At 35.2% G+C, this 17,611-nt stretch overlaps 1 protein-coding gene across 1 annotated transcript in view; it reads right to left on the bottom strand.

Moving 5' to 3' along the window:
• Nucleotides 1-10,161, bottom strand: part of EPYC (epiphycan) — a 28,033-nt gene extending 17,872 nt beyond the window's left edge. Inside the window, exons 1-2 of the mRNA XM_074324861.1 lie at nucleotides 10,026-10,161; nucleotides 7,429-7,607 (exon numbers count right to left, since the gene is read on the bottom strand). Coding sequence (XP_074180962.1) covers nucleotides 7,429-7,593 — 165 coding nt within the window. The 5' untranslated portion in view covers nucleotides 7,594-7,607; nucleotides 10,026-10,161. The remainder of the gene's footprint in view (nucleotides 1-7,428; nucleotides 7,608-10,025) is intronic.
• Nucleotides 10,162-17,611: the final 7,450 nt, after the last annotated feature.

The following is a 17,611-nucleotide window of genomic DNA, read 5'->3' as shown; positions in this document are numbered from 1 at the left end:
GAATGACTGGGTAATTGGTGAGTAGAAGGAATGAGGCCTGGGTGAGGGGAATTGTTTCCTTGTCAACAGCTTGCATTGTGTTTTGTCCCTCCACACACATACTAAGATTTACTGAATCAGGCACTGTCCTAAGGCCTGTGGTTGACCAATCTTGCCTGCAACTGCTGACTTAGTCTATTTCTGGAGTTTTGTATTAGGAAGTCCATAGGCGCTTCAGACTTAAGTCATACTTTTCAACCTACATTTTATCAGAAATAAAGGGGATATTTTGAACTCATTTGCCTGAGTCCCATTTCTGTCTCTCTCAGTTGATTCTGAAGTTAAGTAAGTCATAGGAGGAGCATATATGGGATTCCTTAAAACCTAACACTTATTGCCTAGAAAAATTTGAATATTATATATATATATCCATATGTGTTATAATAAAAATAGTATGCATTTTCATATATGTACCTTGCTCTTGGTTTCATAGTATGTTCCTGACTCTTATTTTTTCTTTGCCTCACTTTTTTATATTTTAGATACCATAATGTAGTATAACAAATAATAATAAATGATACAAGATGTAATATTGTGGAGAACATAATACAATATACTTGATATTATATATTTTATAAATTAGTTTTATAAATTATATAATACAATATACTCAATACTATATATTTTATACATTATTATGAGCTAGTATTGCATATAGATATTTTATCTATATTTGTATTTATTTTATATGTTTATAAATCTATTTTTGTACACATTTGTATTCATGTAAGTAGCCTTAAGTACTGTTCAGAAAAGGTATGGATAAATAGATGAATAGAATAGTTTATATCTCAAATTTGCTGTCAGGTCTGAGACTGATGACAGATTTGGGGACATAATCTCTCAGCATATGTACATATTTTGTGACTGAACTCATACAAACCTATGTCCCAATAGATAACTCCACATCTTGTTTTATATATATATATATGTGTGTGTGTGTGTGTGTGTGTGTGTGTGTGTGTGTGTGTGTGTGTGTGTGTATCTGTGTGTGTTTATAAGATGCCTAGACTGGGAGGTTCTGAGGAAAAAGAAGGGATTTGGTCTAATTTACCTGCCCCTATTCCTCGTTCTCAGAAAAATATTTCTAAGTGGATCTAAAGTGAACCCATGCCCAGTCAGCTCAAATCCCATCACGTCCATGGAGACTTTTCTGGTCACCAGTGAGTAAGCTTCAGTGGCTTTGATTGAATAAGTTATTTGATACTGAAGCTGAGGTGTATTAAAGATTTGCCATGTGCCAGGCTCTACATTAAATAGTCACCACTATTTGATCCTCACTAGGTATCTCATAAATAGGAGTCTGAGGCTCAGAGGGGTTGCATGACTGCCCAAGGCCACACAGTATGAAGGACCGGGACTCCCACAGAGGGAGTCAGCCTCCAGAGACCACATCATTCAACACTGTGAAAAACTGCCTCCCGAGGATAAAACAAGTGAATACATGAGCAACACCAAAACCAGTGGTTTTTCCCACCGTTCTTTGCAGTGTATATGTGTTAATGATTTTAGTGCCCAGGCAAAGTCATTTTGGGAAGCATATGTCCTTACCTACTTATTCTCTTCGTTTAGGATCTCCACTGTGCCCGTAAATTTTTAACCAGTAAGTCCAGATAGTATTTAAATTATGGGTTTGTGTCCCATTTTTATTTAAGTATTTGAAATCCAGAATGTTATTTGGATTTTTATTTCAGCACAGACTCAAGTTTTTACTAAACAAAACAGAATTTTAAATTTATATTTCTCCCCAATTAACCCACTAGGTGATTATAAATCTTGAAGCTATTCTGTGTTGTTCCATTATATCAACAGTTTGTTTCCAGATACATTAACAGGCTCTGAGCTGTTCAGCCTGGGTTACTAAAGAACATTCTGATGGGTTTCACATACTGGCATGTAGATACGTTAAGTGCAATGGAATTCTGCTCTAAACATTAGTATTCAAATTGATTTAAGTGATCCATATTAATTATGTAAAAAAATGTGACCATGAACACTGGCAATGAGAGCTGTATCTTATTTTCTATTTTATCTTGAAAATGGATGAGGAAGAAAGGGGTTTGGCAAAGATTACTCAATCCCCATATTCCTGACAAAGCAGCTTTCAGTGCAGAAGGATCATCTTACCTCTCTCGCCCCTAAATACTTTGACAGCTAAGAGAGTTGCTTAGATATTGTTTTCATTATAATCACTTGAAAATTCTTGTTTTTCTGATTCCTAATAATCAAATTACTTAATTTCAGAGAAAAGAAACCTCAGTATTGGACACAGCTAACAAAAGTAAAGATTAAAGAGAAGCAGAAAAATAATGGAGCTTTTTATCGCCAAAGTCTCTCTGGTTTGACATTAAAAGGATCTGGTTTAAATTTTATTCTGAAACTTACTAGCTGACTAACCTTGGGCAAAATTCTGACCCTCAGTTGTTCATAACAATAATAATAGTAATAATAATCATGTCTTACATTACTAATTGATTACATTTAGATAACCTCATTTTAAGATTCTTCTTAAAAATCGTTATCTAAAATAGACATTTATTTTTATAAGTAGTCCCAAATTAGTTTGATTCTATTTAAGTAATTTCTGGTGTTGCAGGGTATTAACATATATTCTAAAATTATTTTGCCTGGCACCATATTATCATGATGACAAGAGAAAAGAAATCATGGCTCAATTGTTAATTGGTACAGCAGTCTTCATTGAGTTCTCTCCCATCCTTACAGATCCACTAAGTTTAATTTTCGTTCCTTTGACAAAGCTTATAGCTTCTTCATCTATAAATGTTATTTTTGAAGCTGAATTTATCTATTTCAATGAAATTTTCATTATAGGGATAATTTTAAACAATCTAGCTACTTGTTTTACGAAAAAGAAAAAAATGGCCTTAATTTTAAAATCAATGTGTGTTATAGTAAAGAAAGCATTTCTCATTCAAGAAGTTTCCTATTGGTCAATTATTACCAATATTTTTTATTAGTTATTTTTATTTACTTATGAATGCATACTTTATCTCATTCTAGACAGTATTTGAGGCAGTTTTAAAAGCATGTATGGTAATACTATATGTATATGCTATTATATATAGAAATATAATAATAAATATATGTATTGAAGTGAATGCCCATTACTTAGATATATGCTGGAGAATGTCTATCCACAATTATTCTTTGAAGTAGTTTTAAGCCCTTCTTTCTTATAGTAATTAGATTAACAGTCAGTTGTCTATACAGGTTGCTTGTAGTTCACATTATTTACCGTAGAAGAATAATGTTTTTTTCTCTTTCAGGAGAGTTGGAGCACTTGACATTCAGTTTAATTAAAACCAATATCAAGCTAAAAGGACAATTTGGAAAATGGTAGAAAATGGAGGGAGTATAGTACAATCTTTTATTAATTTGCTGAAGATTATATTATGATATGAGAAGATAACATCACTATGATTATATACCATTAGTAACTGTGTAATCTTAGTCCAGTTACTTACCTGCTCTTTGTCTCAATACCCACATCTATTCATTGACAATAATGATACACTTTATAGTTTTGTTGTGAGAAATAAATAAGATAATACATATGATATGCCTGGGACTGATCAGGTACTAGCACATATCAGGTAGAGATATGCCTAGAACAGTACCTGGCACACAATAAGTGCTCGATCAGGTTTAGCTATTAGTCACCAGGAAGCAAAAAGTCTATATTGTAGTCTCACAGCTTATAGTCAGTTCCTACTCATACCATTAAAGTAAAATAAAAGCTCGGTAAAAATTGCAACAATTTTACGTCATACCAACAAATGTATCCATTGGGTAAGATAGAGCATTGTGATAGAATTGCTGGGCTAAAAGCTGCTTCTACCACAGAATCCAGCAGGTTCTGGGTATTCTAGATCAGCAGAAATCATAATCACAGTCTGGAATACTATTACTGCATATAATTTTCAAAACCAGAAATGCTTTTGTGACGTTTCCCAAACACTAGGGAGGTAATGAACATACCACCAACAGTAGAAATCAATAAAGCTCTATTGAGATTCTAAACCTGAAGATGGGGGGGTGGGATTTGGCTCATTGCCCAGATAAATCACTGGACTTACAAATGCAAGCTTTGCAGCAGTAAATTCAAATTTGGGTTCCAGAAAAAAAAAAAAAAGTTTAATTATTACTTATTTTAGTTTTCTATTGCTGCGTGATAAATTCCAGAAACCAAGCAGCTTAAAACCACTATATGCATTTTTCAGCTCTCAGTTTCTATGACTCAGAAGTCCAGGGCTAGCCTTAGGGTCTCACAAGGCCAAAGTAAGGTGATGGTCAGTGGCTTTGTTCCATGTGGAGCTCGGGGTTTCTTGTATCTATAGGACACTTGTTCTTCTGGGCTCGCTGGCTGTCCGCTTCTCAGCATCTAGAGATTTCTGCATTTGTTGCTATGTGGACTGATTTATCTTTAAAGCCAGCAACAATTCCTCTTGCATTGAATTTCTCTCATGCTTCAAATTTTGTTCCCAACCTCAAAACACTGATGTAAAGGGCTTGGAGTTTAGGTCAGGCTAACCAAGATAATATCCTTTTCAAATTTTCAAATGTGCCATATAACATAACCTAATTACAGGAGCGATATCCCAATGAATTCATGATGTTAAGCCTTATAGAGAGCATGGACACACCAAGGGATGGGCCACTTAGGAGGCATTTAGAATTCTGCCTATCACATATGTCAGAAGCATTAAGGATTAATCACTGGAAGTCTAGACCAAAGGATCTATACTATTGGCCTAAAATGCCAAGTCTTAGAATTTATAAGAAAGAAACTGGCATTTAGAAACATTTTTCATTTTCCCATAAATTTACAATTTTAGAATATAAGTTGCCTTTTCTACAGATAACATAAATTCTAGGCTAAAACAGACAACCATACTCTTGGCATTAAGGACAAAAAGCAAAGAATCTGATCTCACCATTCTCCATGTGCTTCATTTACCATCAATTATTTCATCAGCTGTACCCTCTATGGGTGTGTTATCAGTGTTCCTTCAAAAAGTGTTGAATAGGATCACGAACATGTGGAACAACTGCCCTTACTTTATAAAGATGAGACAAATAATCTTACCAGGAGTCACCAGAATCTGAATTTCCAAGACTGCATTCAAGAAATTAATATCATGAGTAGCTATATTATAGAATCATTCACATGGCTGGGTCTATGGCTCTATTTCATATCTTCTCATAAGGAATTCAATACTAGTTATTTGTTTGTTTGGAAAGCAATTTACAAAAGAAGAGCTGAAGTTTTTCTGAATTTTGTCTCTCATGTCATCTTACTTACTCTATCATATTGTTTTTGGATTTTTTTCCCCATAGGTGACGGGTGAGTGGGTTGGTTTGTTGATTTTTCCTACTGGACAAAACTTGTAATTTAAAACAAAAAAAATCATGTATAGCTTATGTTTTCAAATGCGTTATGTTATCATAGCATATGTATATATATATACATATATATCTATGTATATATATATATATATATATATATACACATCATCTAACTATAAATTAATTTTCTAATATGATTTCACCACAAATAATTGTTAAATCAGGGAATCAGGGATGATTACATATTTCAATCAACCACAGTGATTGTCAGCGACACTCTGGAGCCCTCAGTTGCTACTGGGATTCTGAGGTTGGCTAGGCCCATGTGGAAATCAGGGATGTGAGCATGAGGTGGGGGCTGGGTGTATAAGGAGACAATGCCACATATTTGGTACTTTGAAAGAAGGTTGCTATTCCAAGATTAAAAGCAAAAATACTTAATAAACTTGTATATTATGTAAGTATATTTATTAGGTTATATTTTTTGATGGCAGAAAGAATTTCAGAATATTATGAGAATGTTTAGGGCCTCCAGGGCAGCGAAATGGATCCTATAAGCAAGAAATGGCTTAAAAGAGGTTTGCAGATAAAGCTCATTGACTTCACTATTCAGTCCCTTGACTTTACTCCCCAACCCTACTCAAAAGAGTGGATTCACTTATGGCATTCATCCAACCTCTTCAGTCCTATATATATATATATATTTTATTATTTATTTTATTTTATTTTTTTTTGAGAAATGACAAAGAAGTTTAAACTAAAATATTTTATTTGGTTGATAGCAACAGATATGCACTGAATTATTTTTTTAAGATGTATACACATTGCAAAAAGGAGCAGGGTAAATGAGTTAAGCATTAGAGAATTTTCTTCTTCTACGCTGCACTGATGCCTTCAGTTAGAGAAATAGAGATTGCGTACAGCAAGATTGGTATTAATGACCATACATTCTCAACAGAAAATCTCCTTAGCATAACAAAACTATAAGGGAAATGAATCAAAGAGTGAATATTAATAAAGACTTTGAAAACAGAATCACAACCAATGTGCAAAAGAAAAGTGATCGGTTTGTCAAGCCTGAAAATTTACTAAAGAGTGGAAAAGAGAAAAGGGGTGGGGTGAAAAAAATGATGGCAAAAGAGAGAAAGATGAAGTGAAAAAATAGGGTAAGGAGAGAAGACTTGTGAAAACTATTGTACTGTGACAGTCTGATTCTTGTATTTCATAAGGTAGCATAAACAATAATGAAAACATTTACTATCTTAATGAAGATATACCTAAGTTCCGTACAATTTAAATATGTGCTTTTGTCAAAATATCTCATTTTCCTAGTTATCAAAAGTAGTTATTTTAAGATTTACATTTGAATGACTGCCCGAAATATGTTATGATCCTGAAAAAATGATGCAATTTCCCTTTTGGTTTATTTATACTTAATTAGTTTTTTGTCAATGTTGTACTTTAATTACACTCCAGCATTTCAAGGTCTGTTTGTTTTCTGATTCAGAAAAATTAGTCTGTATCCTTTAGTTATGTAAAAAGCCTAGTATTGAATTAGGAGCATGTCATCTCAGATTTATGCCATTGCCTACATCACTGTTGAGAGAGAATCATTTAGGAAAGCACATTCACTCTTGGAATTGCAGTGAAGTTCCAAACCCATTGTCCTTTCTTTGCATTCTTTTTATTTTCTTCTAATTTATTTTAATTTCACATTGTTTTCTTTTACCCCAAACTTCCTCATAATTGCATATGTATTATTTTAACTTTTCTTTTTCTTACTGCTTTTTCTTCTAATGGTTCTCTGTTCTAACTTGGTAGAAACTCTTTGAAAAGGAAATGAAATGAACCATAAGAAAGTGAAAGAGTGTCCCAATGTTTATCTCTAACAGATTGACATGCTCTGGAGAAAAGGCTTGTGTGAAATTATTAAGATAGAACATCTCTATTTATAAATAAACAAAAATCTACTTGAAGAGAACAATCCCCAGCAATTCCTCACACAATGCTTCCAAAAGTTACCTCAGCTCGACCAATAGGTATGTTTTCATAGTTGTATAAATTATCCAGGTCTTCCACGGTGGCATCATAAGTTTCTGAGTCATAGTTGATGGGCTCTAAAGTTGGAGCAGTCACAGCAGCATCAAAGATGATGAGTCCCAGAACGAGTCTTGCTAATGCTTTCATTTTTTCAAATTTTCCTAATCATAAAATATTAAAATGCATAAATATTTAATTGATAATAACTCATGAATAGTTTGCACTAAATAGGAATGATAGATCAATGTCAGCATTGAGGAACTCAAGCTGGTAGTTTTCTTTACATGGATAATTTATAAACATAACACAAGAAATTGTATGACTTCTGAGGATTATTGATACCAGACGTTCAAGTTAATGCACAAACCTCTCCACGTTTTCACAGTAGGTATTGCAATTACAGTGAAATTGATTTTATTTTATAGAGAAGCATGGGGGAAAATGGGATGCAGAAAGACTGTGACACACTTATTCACAAAAGTCTTTACATTATCTAAGATTGTTATAATTTGCTAAGCATTAAGTTTTTCATCAACTCTGAGAAGTAGGAATGATGATGATGATGATGGTGATGGTGATGGTGATGGTGATGGTGATCACTATAACTGTTACACTATTTTGCAGATGAGGAAACCAAGATAGAGTTGGTTAGTGATACAACTAGGACTCATAGCTGTTTCTTGTACATTCAAGCCTAGGGCTTTTTCAGACAAAATAATGAAGTTTTCTTTTTTTCTTTCTTTTACTTCTTTGTTGCCTCTGGGTATTATTAATATATAGATGATTTAATATGTGTATGCTTTAAAATTTCATGCAATATTTTTCAAAACATGTTCCTAACTAAATGGAGTAGAAAAGAAAGTTATTTTCCCTTAGTCTTTAGTGTTTTGTTTTAATTCTTAATAGCTATCTAAGGTTTAAACTCAGAATTCATAGGAATGAATACATGTCTAAAAGGCACTGTTTGGCAAAATTCCCTTAGAGGAGGATTTGCACATATGTGGAATTAGAGAAATATTTTGTTGTGTAATTCTTTAATAAGCACAATTATTTTCCATGATAACATTATGCTTTTGGGGGATTTAATCAAGATATTACCATTTGAATTATTTTCTTTTTTATATGTACTCCTTTGAATACATTTTAGTTTAGGAAAAAAACTCATGATTAATTTTAAACATCTAAGTTGGGCCTATCAAAATGTCAGCTAGTGATTATTTATTGAGGAAGCAAAGTATTTGTAAAGCTTTTTATCATGTATGTCTACTTTTAAAAGTTTTGGATTTGGGGTACACTTCTTGGGTTTACTTTAAAAACAGTACACATGATGTTTGTACCTATGCACACATATAAAGGGAATTCAATGTAAACATTACTTTTAAACTTGAATGCACTGGCAGACAAACTGACCTTCAGTTACTTGAAAGAAAATCTTTATGAAGCAGGGTTAGGCAGAAGGATATGAAATTCCCCTGAGAATAAGAAGCAGTACAAGGAGCTCCTTTTTATCCCCTCCTATGATTTCTTCAAACAAATTTTTTATTCACACTGGATAAACTAAGCCTCTGTTTTATTTGCCTTTGCAGAGGCCTTTGCAGGATTGCAGATTTGGAACTGTTCTATGCAATTACCAACAAAGTCTTACTTAATAAAACTGTGTGATTTGCAAATCTTCCAGGAACCTTTCAACTATTCTCCCATATTCAAGTGGGAAGCATTAACAGTGATATATATATATATATATATATATATATATATATATATATATATATATATATATTTGTATTTATATATATATGTTTTTTCTTGTACACTTCTGGCAACTCTCATTTTTCAAATAAATTATGTACTTGCTGATTCTTTTTCTCACTTCATACTTGATATTTGGTTATAAATGTCAACATACAAGAGTTTACCTGCATTTGACATATCCCCTAAAATTACCAGCAACAAGGCAGTCTGTGTGAATCTCAGACATATGAAGAACATACATCCATATGTAGTTTAAACAGAAAGTATGTTTCTTCCTTCAAGTAATTATATTATTATTTAATGTAGTGTCTTTGTTGAAACTTTGAAACTGTTGTCCACCTGACACCAGTTTATGATATTTTGAAAATATATGCTTAAAATATATAGCTTAAAAAGACATTCTAAATGCATAATTCCAATATGATCAGAATATTTGTTAAATACCTGAAATCTCATCATTTTCTTCTTTTGCATAATATCTCAATCATTAGCAATCAATAGTGCCTGTCTACACTGGCAAAGAATGTGGTCTCTTTCAGGGCACTTCATTTAAGGAACATATTGGAAACTGCTATAATTTTATTGGCATCTGTCATGATTATTAAGATCAACGATTTTGCTGTATGTTATTCATTCCTAAGCTAATTCAGACTTTTGGATTTTCCAAGAATAATGTAAATATCAACATAGAAAAATTAGACCCAATCCATTGAATCAAAGCTCACCATGAAATATTAAAGCAAGTTGAATTATTTTTTTAAAGGTTGTTTTAGTAGGGGAAAAAAAAAGGTCTCTAACCCAAGAAGAAAGCAAGTGTAAAAACTTACCTTTGGCTCCTACTTGGTGAAATGGCACGAAGTGACTGAGGACACAGAGCCAGTGGTATTTGCCCCTGACCAATGGCTGTGAATTCTGGTCTGTGGGAGGTGGAATTTGTAACACTCAATTTTCTGTTTGGAAAAGCTAACCTTGAGAAATGCTTCACAGTCTTTAAAAACCCCAAACTACTTTATAGTCACTCAAGCAGTAGAATCCAAATTACGTAGTATATAAAGCTCTTGAAATTATATTAAAGAAGTTAGAATTGCCAATGTGTCACCTTAAAAATTTTAAATGAAAAATATTGGTTTTAACATATCTCATCTATAACAAAGTCACCAATTAAGAAAAGAAGTTAATGTATGCAGTAATAATATAGATGAATATTTCAAAAATATTCTAATAAGACATAATTTTCCTAAACCTTGCATGTCTTGAATTGCTTTCTTCACTTTTTATTAATGTTAACTGAAATTCAGTAAATATGGCAAAGCCTTACCTGTTTAATGCTAGGTAAGTAAAAAAAAAGTACATATATATATAGATAAATTATTTTGATTGCTTGGAATGCTTTGAGAGCAATGAAACAATGAACTTTTTGTATGAACATTTACAAAAAATTATGTTTAGAAATAATCATAAATATGATCTGAGTGTTTTGGGGGAAAAAAAACACTTTTTTTCTCTCTTTTATCTATCAGAGCCAAACGAATCAAATTACATTAAAAAAAAAACACACAAAAAAAACAAACTTTTTTCCCCGAATACAAGATTTGTTGTAGTTTCTTGGAATCTGACATGGTTTGTGAAACTGGGTTTTATTACAGATTAGAGAGAAAATACATTTATATTACATTTCTATTCACTTCCATTCATACAGCAAACATTCTAGAAAAAGATGAAACTTGCATGTTGTATTCTGGTATGCTTTACAGAAATCTGGGTGTCTAGTTCTCACTTGTGCATCAGGAAGTGAATACTGTATTGTTTGGTCTTGGGCAAAATGATAGAGTGGTAACGCTCACTCTCCTTTCTGTTTCCCTCCTATTTTTCCTTCCCACAAAACTTCTTTGCCCATCTCTTCAGGGCTCACCATCCATACCTGTTTCCAAACGACTTGGTCTCAGTGTGCATTAGTTTTTCTGGGTTCAGTTTTATTTGTAACAGAAGCAGTGGTACTAGGTAAAGTATGAAGTCTATCAAGACTTCTCAAACAGGAGAGAGGTCATCTTGGAGGTAAGGACTTCTTCCCAGCATACTTGCAGTCTCACCACATCACATAAGGGCTACTTTCAGAAACTTTTCTAGAAAGGGGCCTGACTCTGAGTTTCTCTGCTGGCTCTATTTAGCAGCAACGTCCCACACTATGTGTTAGATGATTTTATATATTGTGAATTCTCTCAACACATTTTCTTTATCTATCTATCATCTATCTAGCTCTTTATTTATTTATTCATTTATTTATTTTATGAAGTTTACACGTTCAGCCTTCATTACAAAGCACACTGGGCCGACCTGACCAGGTGAACTCTGCCATCAGCGAGGTTAGGTGTGAAAGGACCCCTCACAGAGCCTGGATCCCATCATCTCATGGTCTTCTCAAGGACATGTCACTGGAGTCAAGCCTCATCCATGAGCATCATTGCCATGGGCCAAACAGTGCCTAGGGCCCTACCTCCCACCCTAGGCTCCCCACAGAAATTGTGACCTGCACTTGGGCCAATGGGCTGGGGGTCCTTGGATGACTGGCACCTCAGTTTGAAGAAGCTCCCCTTCCTCTCAATAGATATTTCATCTGCAGCCTAACTTACACCGGGTGGGTCACTTTCCAAGCATGCAGCCCCCTCAGGCAAGGCTGAGCCCCCTCTGGCTGTTGCTGCCAGGTCTCATCCCCCTAAACACGGAGACCAGGGGTGGTTTCAGCAGAAGCCCGCTCATCTTCCCATCCTCAGCGCTTTCCTTTCCCCACCCACTGCCAAGCCCACCAATGAGCTCTAACAATGACCATGTCCAAGGGCCACTTTTTGGAAGAACAGTCACCTTCACCACCTTGAGTATGCATCAAAAGACTGCGAACAGGAAGAGAAGAGGTTGATGGCTTTGTCCCCAAGCACTTCCCAGGCTTCAAGTGTCCCCACACCTTGGCAGGGAATGTGTAATCCTTGAGGGCAAGTTTCTAGCTTGCAGACAAAGTGATGTTGAAGGAATTCCAACATCAACCAAGTTCTCCCACGCCCCTCTAGTGCCATCCATCACCTCAGTTCTCAGGTCATCACACACCAGGGTGGGAAGCTCAAATGCCCATGGGCCCAGCAGATTACAACAGTGAGGGGCAGGCTGCCAAGGGAGGCCACCAGCTGGGGTCCACTGGAGCATTTCTCATGCAGAGACAAACTCTAGTGTCTTTCGCAGCAAGCTTCTGGCCAGGCTGTTCCATTATTTCACACTGAGCTGAGCCCAGGGAGAGGGGTGAGTTTGATCCTGTGGCAGTGCTGGGAGAGGGCTCTGGGACAACCCAGGATCACGACGACTCTCTCAACACATTTCCAATCAGAGTGATTATCACTCTTCACAGATGGGTGAACTGACACTAGATATTAAATTATCCAGTGTCACATGTGATACAAAGAGAGAACCAATCAGGTTAAGTTTCTAGATGTTACTGAGCCTAATATATTGGTGAAGGTAAGAAGGCAGTATCCCTTAGTTTCTTAGATTCTAACTGTTTACCTAGAATTAGTTTTTAGACTCTTACAGATGCTTTAGAACAAAAATGGATGAATAGAATACCCCTGGAAATACCTAACATTTCTTCTCTATCCTGCATTATTTAATCTAGTACTTTGCACACATTGTCAGATGACAGAAAGGTGCATCTACCTAGTCCCTTGCTTTCTGGATGACTCTGGCTGCACACATAAGACTTTATATCCAGAAGTAACATTTCCATACTATCCTTTGGACTGTTGGTGTTTACGAGATGTCTTCCTTCGGTTTCACAACACTCTACTAATGTAGTTGTTTTGTGACAATTTAATAACCAAATAATTTGTCTTAATATAGAATTAAAAGCAGAACTTATCATTCCTGAGTTTTATCCCTTTCATCTTTCTTTATAGCAATGGGCAATTTTAAAAATTGATTCTCTTAATCTTATTTGGACCCTCTCCAATATTTCAAAATCTATTTTGAACTGTGGGAGCTCAAATGTGTAACAGTCTCATGAGGACCTAATCTCCATTGAATAGTAAGGAAAGATCAGTTAGCAGTTCCAGCATTTCTTATCCTTGGTAAATATCTTCTAGTTTCATGATATTTTTTCTTAATAGAGCCTGGACCTGGTGATTGGATACACTCAGGGGATCAGTTATTATAATTAGTTGCATTATCTGGTAACTTAGGCTTTGTGGCTTTATTCCTTTAAGCCCTCAAACATTTTATAAACCCTTTTGGCTACAACTCTCTACAAAATTAATTAAACAACATCCTGTGTGCCTAAACAGAATTAATTTTTAACAAAATGGTCTTATCTTAATGATTACCTTCTTTTTGCTCTGTAGCTGTGGGAGCAGAGAGGAGTAGTCACTCTGACAATGCACTGCTACCTGCCCTTGTCCCCAGTCACAAAAGGCCACATCCGTAAGAGCTGCAGGAGGGTACACATATCCCACTCCAATATAAGGAATAAAACTATTGCATGAAATGATCAGTTTACTTCCTATGAAGAATTCCCATATTGCCTCAGAGATCTACTTACGAGAAGTCCAAAACTCCAGGTCTTCCAGCATCACCATAAACCCACCTATGCTGTATGATCTGTAACTAGTCTTATCCAATCTCCTACTCCAGAGTCTGTCAAGCCTGCTCTGCAATCTGCAAACTCTCCTTTGTTTTTTCAGTTTCTTTTGGAAACATTCCTTTGTTTCCTTTAAGAAACCTGGCTTTCTCCTGACAAAGGTTTTTCTACTGCGGTCCTTTAAAGGGGTGGGTTTTTTTTGTTCTTCACTCACATAACTCAAAGATGGAGGGATTTTTCTTGCTCTCAGTTTTCTCTTCCAAGTGATTTCTTCTCTTTATGCTTTCAAAAACGTTATCCATTTGGAAGCTTACCATATTTGACTAAATCATTTACAGCCTCTTCCCTGTCATTAACTGCTTCCCCTCCAAGGCTCTTGTTGGTGACTTTTGCTCCTGGCTCACACACATGCTCCACTCACACCCTGGCATCATTCCTAGCGATGCCAACCTCTACTTACATGCCATCTACCATGGTGACCTGGTAGTTGCTTTATCTTCTCATGTATAGTAAAGTTACCACTTTCCTACCCACTTGCCATCATTGTCACATCCTTTAGCTTGTCATCACTAGGCATAACACAACCCTAAGAATGGGGTACTGTGGTCATTTCTCTGTTGGCCTCATGAGACCTTCACTTTATAGGCTCCATCACTTTTTCAGTATTCATTAAACCTCTTATCTTCAAATGCCTTCTTAACTTTAGATTCAATAGACCATTATCATAACTACTTCCTTTCAAGCACTTTCTGTTCTGTTTCTTCTTTTTCCTTCCATCATACCTGGAAAACGGTCAACTTTTATTGAACTCAACTTCTTACTCTCTCCTCTCCTGCATCTGAGTAGCTATATATGCTATTAGTGAAATCACACACAATGATGATTGGTGTGACTTTAAATTCTTAAACATAAGCTTCAACCCTAGCCAACAGATCTGTCACATTTCTAACACTAAGAGACAACTATTTGATAACACGTCCTATCTTCAAACCTCCTATGTTCATTTTCTCCTCACTGAAAGTCATCATAGAATTGTAGAAATCATCAGATAAATATTCAATTAACTTTCTACTATGAAATCCACCTGTGCTTATATACGTCTTCTTTATTTTCCCCTCTGTGATAGTGCAAGATGTTTCAGTTCCTCAAATGATACCCAGGATCTTATTCCCTTTCCTCTTTTCAAAGTCCATGGTTCTTTAATTATTTCTTCCCTCTTTGTCAGGTCAATTCTATATACAGACACGTATGTTCTGGACAAAATTCACACAGGCATTCTATATAACATAAATGAACTGAGAGTTAATAAAAAATGGTGGTTTCATAATATCTGTGAGAGCACAAAAATGTATTTGAATACTTGATTAATCCTACTAATCCTTCAATTTTAACTTCTGATACCTCTTCTTTCAAAAATAGTAGCCCTTGGACTCCACATTTCCATTCTCTTAGTATCCCATTTGTCTGTCTCCTTTTTCAGAAAAATTTTCCAAACAAATGGTATGCCTTGGCTATATCCTCTTGTTCTGTTCCTGTTCATTCTTCATTTCACTGCAGTTTGGGCTATGAATGGGTAATTTTCTGGCTTTGTCTTAATTGTTGTCCTAGCAGCCTATGCTGATTTCAGTGTGGTTTTTCTCCTGTTATTGGCTATGCCTTCTTATTTATTTATTTATTTATTTATTTATTTATTTATTTATTTATTTATTTTCATCAGTCTCCTCTGTCTCTATCCAGCCTCTAAATTTTGGAGTGTCTCAGGTTTTAGTCTAATGTAGTTTCATCTTTTCTTTATTTATCCTTTCTGCTTAGGTGACTTCATCTTTTTCCATGGTAAAATTACAACAAAAACAAGAATAATTGTAATAATAAGTAACATTTTGAATGCTCACTGTGTGCCTGACATTGTTTATTATCCTCACTTTTGAGAGAGGAAACTAAGGTCCCGGAAGGGTAAGTGACTTCAGCTAGTAAGAGGTAGAGCCAACATCAAAGCCGAAGCCATCGGAGAGCAGAGCCCAAGTTCTAATCCACAACCCCGAACCATCACCTTACGTTTACATCTTCCAGCTTCATGTTTCCAGTTAACTCAGTTCACTCTGAGCACTGATTCTTTTATGCCATTGACTACTTAGAACCTGACATCTTCACTTGGACGTTTAATTAGAAAATCACAATATGTCTGAAAAAAATAGCCTTCGGATTCATCCCAAATTTTGTTGTGCTCTTTGAATTTTATTAAGTGGCATCATGTTGCTCTAGTTGGTTCCAGTTCAAAGCCTTAAAATTATTAAAAATTTCTTCCATTTCCCTAATGTTCCTTCCTCCCCCCATCCAATCCATCAAAAGAAGTCAGTTCTACTTGAAATAGATCTCATTCCACCATCCTCTCTCACTGGAATTACTAGAAAAAGGCATACTAATGGGTTTCCTTCTTTCTTCTTCTGTGTTTCTATCATTCACTTTCCAAACACCAGGTCATTTAAACTGGAAATCCTAAAATTCCACTTTTTCTATTTTATTTTACGGAAAACATTCAGTAGCTTCATGTCTCTCTTTGAACACAATTAAAACTCCTTAGCCATGTCCCAGAAAGCTCCCTGTCATCTAGAGCCTTCCTGCTTCCCCAGCCTTAAATCAAGCACTCTTCCTCAGACACTCTGCTACCATCATGTACATGACCTTTCTCATTTTGAATCATGTCAAGTCATTGTTTGCTCAAACTGTCTCACTTAATATTGTCACTCCTTATTTTAGAATGGCTGGCTTGCTTTTTAAACTTTTTAACTTTCTGAGTAAATATCACCTCAAAGAGGTTTTCCCTGGCCCCCTCCCTATCGAAGGAGATTCTCTTCCTTCCCATTCACTCTAATGCCGCACCACATTTGTTTTTTTCATAGCACTTACCACAGTCTGTTATTATATTTCTCTTCTTATATATGCTTCTCCCAGGTGAATATAAACTCTATGAGGCATAAACTTTACTGGTCATATTCACAGCTATATCCTTAGTGGCTACAAAAGTCCGTGGCCCACATTTTGTGCAACATTTTTTTTCAATGAATGAATCAATTAATGATTGCATGAATCAAATGCATAGTAATTCAAAGTAGTAGATAATTAATAACATTATGATTTGCTTGGGCTATTCTAAGATGCGTAGGATTACCTGCACTTATAATAACTGGTTCTTGGTTTACATAATAAATTAATTCTTTTTTCCTGTTTATTTATTACCATTTTTCTGTTCTAGCTAACTGCCAGCCTATCCAGTGACACTTTTCAAGCCATTGCCCATGAGCCTCTTGCAGCAAGGTTTTATGTTTGCTTGCTGCTAAGACTTTCTTGTGTCATGTCCATAAGAAATATTGGTATGGACTTTTGATGAGTCTCTGAGAGAGTTACTGTACCATTTAGGACTCCTTCAAAATAGAAATGCAGAAAAGCAAAAATCAAACTGATTTAGGAAAAAGGGAATTAATTGGCCCTAGTAACTAAAAAGTACATGTTTCTCCCTTTTCAGAGAACTCCCTGTTGGGAGAGGCCATTCTCAACAGGCTTCCACAAAGACAAGATGGCTATATATGCTCCATAACTTAAATCTGTTCAATTTAAAATCTAGAGGGGGGAAAGGGGAATTCTTTCTTCTAGAAGCCCAAGAAAAGATTTTTCTTTATACCATTGATTCTGATCAAATCACATGTTCATCACTGAAAACAAAGAAAAGTAGAGCTGGGAGAATTCAGCCTCTTTTTGGTTGAATCCTCACCTCATTCAAAACTCTGCTCAAATGTTATC

The sequence above is a fragment of the Rhinolophus sinicus genome, linkage group LG02 (assembly GCF_036562045.2).
Source record: "Rhinolophus sinicus isolate RSC01 linkage group LG02, ASM3656204v1, whole genome shotgun sequence".
Classification (NCBI taxonomy): Eukaryota; Metazoa; Chordata; class Mammalia; order Chiroptera; family Rhinolophidae; genus Rhinolophus; species Rhinolophus sinicus.
This window is presented reverse-complemented; position numbering and strand designations above follow the sequence as displayed.